The sequence below is a fragment of the Mycena indigotica genome (genome assembly GCF_014461135.1).
Source record: "Mycena indigotica strain 171206Taipei chromosome Unknown Mind.scaff0002, whole genome shotgun sequence".
NCBI lineage: Eukaryota > Fungi > Basidiomycota > Agaricomycetes > Agaricales > Mycenaceae > Mycena > Mycena indigotica.
Genome location: NW_023503001.1, coordinates 3,846,502 through 3,854,061, shown reverse-complemented (window position 1 = coordinate 3,854,061; position 7,560 = coordinate 3,846,502). Strand labels below are relative to the sequence as shown.

General features: G+C 53.1%; 1 protein-coding gene across 1 annotated transcript; it reads right to left on the bottom strand.

Annotated features, from left to right (window-relative positions):
* Positions 1 to 302: 302 nt before the first annotated feature.
* On the bottom strand, positions 303 to 1,152 carry MIND_00229600 (Cysteine proteinase; the record flags this gene model as incomplete). The annotated part of the gene is made up of 3 exons (XM_037359182.1): positions 303 to 431; positions 481 to 624; positions 673 to 1,152. The coding sequence occupies 3 exons, from the start codon at positions 1,150 to 1,152 to the stop codon at positions 303 to 305; spliced, it is 753 nt and encodes a 250-aa protein (XP_037224277.1).
* Positions 1,153 to 7,560: the final 6,408 nt, after the last annotated feature.

The following is a 7,560-nucleotide window of genomic DNA, read 5'->3' as shown; positions in this document are numbered from 1 at the left end:
TACCCTTAGTTTATGGCCTAATACCAACTACAGCACCCAAGGTAGCATGAATAGCCTTGGGGGGGAGTCACATTTACAAACGGGGCGGGCCAGTCGTGATGTCGATTAATCCCTCCTGATCAGGGTCACAAAGCTGATTTCCCACAGCATCCGTCGTCGAATCAAAGGCATGTCCTTCTGAGTGAAGTCGAAATCATCTGTGCCCCGGGAGAGTGACTCGAGGTATTGGCAGGTAAATACGCCGCAGTCAAAGGAGTTATCTTGTTTGGGAAGATCCTGTAAATTCAAAGAGAGACCCATGATCAGTATTCCTTTTCCTCTATAACTACGGCAAAAGGTTCGCACCCTGGCGTATGATTTACCCAGCCCGTAAAGTTGAAGGGTGCGCCCTTCTTCCGGAGATGTTCCTTATCCATGTATCCACGCAAAAGCTTGTATAATGAGTGGTTCAGTCGAGGCTTTCTATCTCAATCCACGAACCTCATAAACCTGAGGATGATCATTGCCCAAGCTGTCATATGACTCAACCCTCTTTTTCCGAAAGTTGATAGACGCTGCCGTCCAGTGCGGAGGAGACACATGGTGAACTGGAAGGAGGATGGCGTCCTTGCTGAAAATGTCGACCTGGGGAGTTTTGTGTTAATTCCGAGATGGAGCGAAGGATAGACACACCGATTCACGATCAGTCCATTGATTTACCTTGCTCGACCCATCGATCAACGCCTTCCAAAAGAAGACCGAAAGCACCAAAACGTTCAATATGCCACTCCCAGGGCGTGAGGAAGAGCGAGCCAGGATTAGTGAGCCAAAGAAGTCCATAACCTCGTCATTGAGGCACTGGGTAGGTAAGAGCCCCGTTAAGTCCGAGCCTTTTACTTGTGCGTGGGCAGTCTTGATGAGGAGGCTCTCCAGACGGCGGACTACCCGGCCGACCTGACTCTCGCACTCTGGAGCTAAGCTGTGGCTATAGGTCGACCGCCGAGCCACCTCTGCCGAATTCCTGGCCATGCGACGCAACCTCCGGGCTGCGCTCTTGCCCGCATCCTTCTGTTTCTGCAAAGCAGCTTGTTCCTCAGTATGCGATAGTTTGAGTTTTTGCTGCCTTTGGTGGCGATTTTTAGATTTCGAGGCAGGCGATTGCGAGGAGCCCATGCGTGCGTGAGTCTCAGTCAAGCGTGAGTCACACTCGGGAAGTCAGGTCACGCTTGGTCATACTGCACAGTACACTGCGCATGCGCATGCGCATGCACTTGCAATTGTCGAGGTCGACCCGCGGCTTCTAATTACTGAACGATACGCAAACAGTAAGCAAGACGATATACAGCCAATGGCTCATTTGACACTCCCTAGAATCCGTGGGGCCTTCTCGCTGGTTGTAGAGGGCTTTCCCCCAGCATGACCGACAGTCTGGTTATATACGGGGTTGCCTCAGCACGACCGCTCTCGCTGGTTGTAGAGGGCTTTCCCCCAGCATGACCGACAGTCTGGTTATATACGGGGTTGCCTCAGCACGACCGCTCTCGCTGGTTGTAGAGGGCTTTCCCCCAGCATGACCGACAGTCTGGTTATATACGGGGTTGCCTCAGCACGACCGCGTGCATGAGACTGCATACGACAACATCGGAGCAAGGATTTGGAACAAGCTGTGGGCAGGTAAGATTCGATTTCCTTTGGTTCTAGCCAACAGTCTTCTCAACACTCAACATTCTACCCCATTCAGAAACGGCCGGTTCAACGACTGCGGGCTGCCGTCCACAGAATTGGCCACGGGTTGCAATGCATCATTTCCCACATGGATCCTATATCGAAACCATGGCCACACAGACCCAGCTGACACCCACATCTCTCCACCTGTAAGGGCAACCTCGCGAGGCTCGAAATCAGAGTCCTGAGCAGAGGGGGAATCCTTAGTGAACTACTACAACAGGAAGGGACGCTACAGACTCACCTGAGCAGAGGGGGAATCCTTAGAGAACAAGCCAAGGAGCCCTCTGCCCAGGTGCACTACTATATACCAGTGACCGGAGTAATGATAGAGTGACTGCATAGTGACGGATGACGGATGGGATAAGTCAGGCATCGCTAATGGACCCTAGGTGAGTGTCGAGTAGCCCTTGAAGCTCCGGAGAGGCAGGTTTGGGACCGTGATGCCAAGGGAGGGGCCCAGGCATCCCTAGAAGGCCTAAGAAGGGCTTCGGGAGGTCCAGGCTGCCTCTGGGCGTCTCCGCTTGTGACCGTGACCGTGACAACCGGAATCGGAATCGGAATCGGAATCGACTCCGGGTGTGTGACCGTGACGTGACGGCCGGAAACGGAGAGGGAAGGCGTGGAGCGGAAAGGGAAGGAGTCTGGTCTAGCCCAAGGGCCGGGGAGTGTCGAAGAGGACCAATGGGAATGGCGGCCAGCCATGACCACTGGAGGGTAGCGACAGGGGTCACTCGGAGACGTCCCCGGACGTCTCCAGAGAGGTGGAGGTGTGAGGGCGTGCAGCCTGGGGCGCTGCAGTAGGCACGAGCCTTAACGGCAGTAGGCCTCACCCAGGGGAAGGCCCGATGACGGGGGGCCGTGGTGGCGGAGTGGAGAGCGGAGCCATGGCAAGGCTCAGCCATCCGAACATAAGCCCCGACGCTGACATGGGTTGGGGACACCCAAGAGGTCCAGCAGGTAGAGATCGTAGGGAGACCTTGATAAGTGACAGCCCAGAGAGGCTAGAAGGCCATAGGCTCAAGGTCTCGGAGGGAAGTGGTGTGTCCACATCCGGAGAGGTCTCCGATGGCATTAGTGATCCCTGATGGTGACTCCGCCGGCGGAGAGACTCCCGGAAAGGGGTGGCCAGGGAAGTCGAAGACTGGGGATCACTGGATGTGGGATGTGGTGCGGGCAGTGGAGGGAGAGCGTCAGGGTGCGGAGACGCGGAGACACGAGCGGAGGCGCGGAGACGCGAGCGGAGACGCGGCGCTTGATGGGATCAAGTGACGGCATCAGGGTTTCCCCTGACACCACCTTGGGTCTGGATTTTACTCGAGCTCGTCGCCGCTGACCTTTGGTCGGCTCTCTTGCGTGGCTATGCGGCCTTATTGTGCGTCATCAAGAGCTTTGAAAATTGAACTTTTCTTGTCTAATTTTGACCGCTAGAGCCCGAAGGGAGCATACTTATATGGAGCCGCCTTATATGGAGCCGCCTTTTGCCTCCTCCGGTTTCCATCGATGTCGGACTCCCCTCTACGACACTAATTATAACGCCCTTCGTTATTCAAGTGGTGTCCCCAGTTCCCTCGTTCTGACAAGAGACCGAGTTGACTCAGGAGCTGCCCTGATTTGGCTCCCAAAGGGATGCCATCGCTGGCCACTTCCTTGTGTACTCCTCCAGGCTCGGAAAACACATACCACGCGCCACCCGTGGCCTCTTTCACCCGTGCCAAGCGTTTTCAGCAACATCTGGCCATTCTGCTGCCGACACTGTCTGCCACTGGCGTTCTCCCTGTGTGATACTATGTGGGGCGATACATGAAACGCGGAGCCGTTGGAGGTCGAGGTATAAAGCAGTTCTGGTCCCAGAAAGCAACTAATATCTCCCAATGCAGCATTTCTTCCCCCAAATGCCTCCCGTGTGGCTCCAACATCGCTGGTCCGTGTTGATGTGACGACAAGTTGGAGACTCCGATGTATCCTTCGACGCCGTCCATCTCTCGTTACCCTCCCGCTCCCAGTATGTTTTCCCTGCTAGGCTCTGCGGAAATGCTAATTGATTTCATCTTCCGTAGCACATATTCTTCATGATCATCACCCCCCGTTGACCCGGTCCCTTCCAGCATGTGCCGATACCAAACCTTCCAGTCCACTACCTCCCGACTCTTGAGAGCGTCGGGGTTACTGATGTCCACGTCCATATGGACATCCATTTGGACGTCGATCGTGCACGTTGTCCAAGTCCCTGAATAAGGTGTGACGTGGACGAGGTTGTGGATGCGCCGTGGACGGGAGAATGGACCTTTCCATGAACACGCGCCATGTAGAGACTTGCCATGCGACACTCACTCTGGCTGGCCGATAGGTCATGCAAGACGCTGAATCAATGCATTTCTTCAAGAATATATCAGGCTTGCAGGAACATTGACAACTACCCCATCGGACAATGTACATGTCCCACTTCGCCATCATTGAGAAGTTGGCTGTCGTTGGAAGGAAGATAGACAATAGGTGTGGCGCGGAGATGTCGAGCCCACTTAAGGACGCGTAATGGACAAGGGTCACCTGTCCGAGCTTGGTTGTTGAAGTCCAAGAGTGTGGACGTGGACCGGACGTCTTTTGTAGGGACCCAACGGTCTGTTGCTTACGCAGTGCAGGGTGTCGATCACTTCAGCAGAACTGGTCCGCTTTGAGAAGTGATGGGGTGGTTGGGGCAGTTCCGTGTGCCCGCTGGTGCTGGCCGTGTCATTAATTATAATTATTGGTTGGAGGCAGCATAATGTGTTTTGTGATTACTATAGCTCATGATCAAGTCGTAAATGCCTTTGGACAGTCGTAAAATCATCCAAGACGTCGTCCCACCACCGAATACGGGACAAATTCTCCAACATATCCGTTGTAGGTGGTAGCGGAACACATGAAGAAGCCTCCTTCGTTGTAGTAGATTTCTTGAGCAACGCTTGAATTGTGCCTTGCATTGCTTTCACGACTTGCTGGAGAAGTTGAATACCCTTGGCGGTAACCCGTCCTAGGTGATTCGTCGATTTCTCCCAGAAATCCATGAGTGGGGCATATACGATGTATAATTACAAGTAGTCGTTTTTCTTGATAGTATAAGCGCGACGGATATAGGGGATGAAAGGAGGGTTGGAACCGAGATACTGTGGATGATTAATGTAGTCAAAGCGTCCCCAGGAGCCGTCGAGTCGTCGATAGTCTGGGTTGGTGTCCATACGGAGATGGTTTATAGGGTGCGGTAGCCCAGCTAGAAACTCTTTCACCGACTCATTCGGGGACCAGAGCTCGAAATATTCATCGCTAAGCTTCACATAGCGACGCGAGGCCACGCGCTGATTGAAGGGCTCGTCGAGTTGGATGTTCAAACCAGCAAATGGTTCTCAGCGCAAGGAGTAGAGCTGTTTAGTTGCCGGACATTGAAGTCGGTGGTACGGACACGCGGATCCCCGCCGCATCCGCCGTCCTCTCTACCTAGGTTGTCGTCCGCCTTGTGTTGGGGTGAAAGTCCTGGCGCTGTGACGGCACAGCGTCATATGATCAGTGATTTGTCAGAGTCTAACTGGAAGACTCTGACTAAGCCAGTCATCTGCCCAAGTTCTCCTCCCCACCAACCACCAGCCCTAGGCTCCTGTCATGCACATGCTGGGTCGTGGCCAAGGCTTCTGCTAGTTGTCGCAAAGCTGGGTCGTGGCCAAGGCTTCTGCTAGTTGTCGCAAAGCTGGCGTCCTTGTCTGTGTCCGGACTGGCTAGGCGGAACCTCTGGGAAATGCCATGCCGCGTCTTCTGCTCTTCCTCACCAATGCTGTTGCGGTTTCTCGGGTGTGGTGGGCAGTGACGAAGACGAGATGGGCCTGCGAGCGATGAGTATGGCGTCAGAATCACCAAGATGCCACAACCACATTTACTCTCTTCTTGACCGCCAGCCATGTCGGGCTCCAGGATCCCATCCCCATCCAAGGTGCCTCACCTTCCGGTAGGGCTAGCCGTTGTTTATTTGTGTCGGCTAGTTCGGGCAGTTATTGCCGCAGAGGCGTGCAGTTGCCAGCTTCAAATCTTGGTAAGCTATCCCATTTTTTCAGTTGCGCAAGTTCATGATGCATGAGCTCACCTTTACCAAAAGCATTTGGCACATTTAGCAGGCCGGAATCGTCATTGTTGCAGCCTGCAGCTTGCCAGCTTCAAATCTTGGTAAGGTATCCCATTCTTCGAGCAAGTTCACGAACTCACCTTAATTATATAACCAAAAGCATTCAAGTTCGGCGTGTCAAGGAGGATGAAGGTGTTTTGAATGGTGCATTCGATGGACTTACAGACAATGAATTACTGATTCAAAGTTTTGTGGTTGAGTCTTCCAATCAAATTATGTAATTTGATGGTGTGACGAGTGACTTTCTTGAGTTTTTCGCGTTCATGTCTGAGCCACTCTGGGTAAGAAATACGATTGGACAGCTATAGAAGTGCCATAATTCAGCTGCTGTTTCCTTAGAATTCCCCGTTCAATACTCGCCTTCATTTATTCTATGCAGAATACAGCCGACTGAGAACTTCGGCGCCAAAAATTTCGGGGACTCCCTGGACTTCAGTGTGGCCATGGTTTCAATCCTACTTGAACTCCTCAAACATGCCCGAGCAACCGCTCCGCTCGAAGAGAAACGAACCAGGCTTTGATGCTGACTCGAAAATTCCGAACGCCATCTGGGCCGCCCGACAGACAGAGTATGCGATAGTGTGGGAGCTCATGGGTCTCATTGCCCAACATAAGTGCGTGCCAGAGCTAGAGGCAGTTGAAGCATGGCCCTCGTTCTGGAAGTGGAGACTCAACTTGGTATGGTTTGGAGCCGATCTGGAACTGCCGACGCATGCTGTGGACTCGCAAGGTAAAGCTGTCGAAGGTCCTGCGTCTCGAGAAGAAATCCAGACCGTAACCGGCTGTGCGCTCATACGATTCACCGATATCGCAGCCGTACTGGCGCCGATTGCAGACGAAAGCAACTTCAAGAGCGAGGCGGAGTCGGAGACTCAGAAGAGGGCTGTTCGACTCATATCTGGTTTATCTGCAGTTTTGTTAGCTGACATACAGCTTGTCGCTGAATTCTTGTTGCACTCGCGCCCGCGACAAAATGGGGTGACCGACAACAAGATCACTGTACTTGGATTAGGCACTCTGCGCCTGATGGGTTACTTGGCCAAACCGCACATAATCGCCATATCAGGCCTCCTGAGTCACAAGGGACCTACCGTGCTCGCCAAACGTCTCATACAGGCGATCGATATTGCGCTAGCTATCTGTGCCTCGCCGGATCCGAACACCACTGGGGACTGCCTGAGATGATTATGCAGGTCTTGGGCTTTACATACCGGATCTACAAGGACGGAGGGATCTCCGACCCTCAACTGCATGATGCGTTGGTTGCCCAGAATCTATACAAAAGGCTGTTCCATATGTTGGTGGCGCTGCTGGACTCCGACCGGCGCAAAATCAGCGAACCGGACATGTCATTGGCAATGGATGCTGCAGTGGCTACGTTCTTGAGGCTAGCGGAAGAGCAAAAGTCCTACCTTCAATTCGGCATTCCGATGCTTATTGGTACTGGCGTCGCATCAGGGGTCCAGATTTTTCTGCGCTACCTCGATTTTTCAACGTGTTTCGACAGCCAAAGGGAAGACCTGGTTGAGGTGATTTACTGTGCGTTGGCGATGTCGATATGGAATCCACGGCTCGTGAAAGCTCTCAACGCTAGATCTTCAATATTCGAAAACTACAACGGTTCAAACGCAGTCTTGAGGCGCTTGTGCTCACACGTGAAGCAAAATGTACGTGGACTATCCTTGGGGTGCAGGCGGCATTACCTG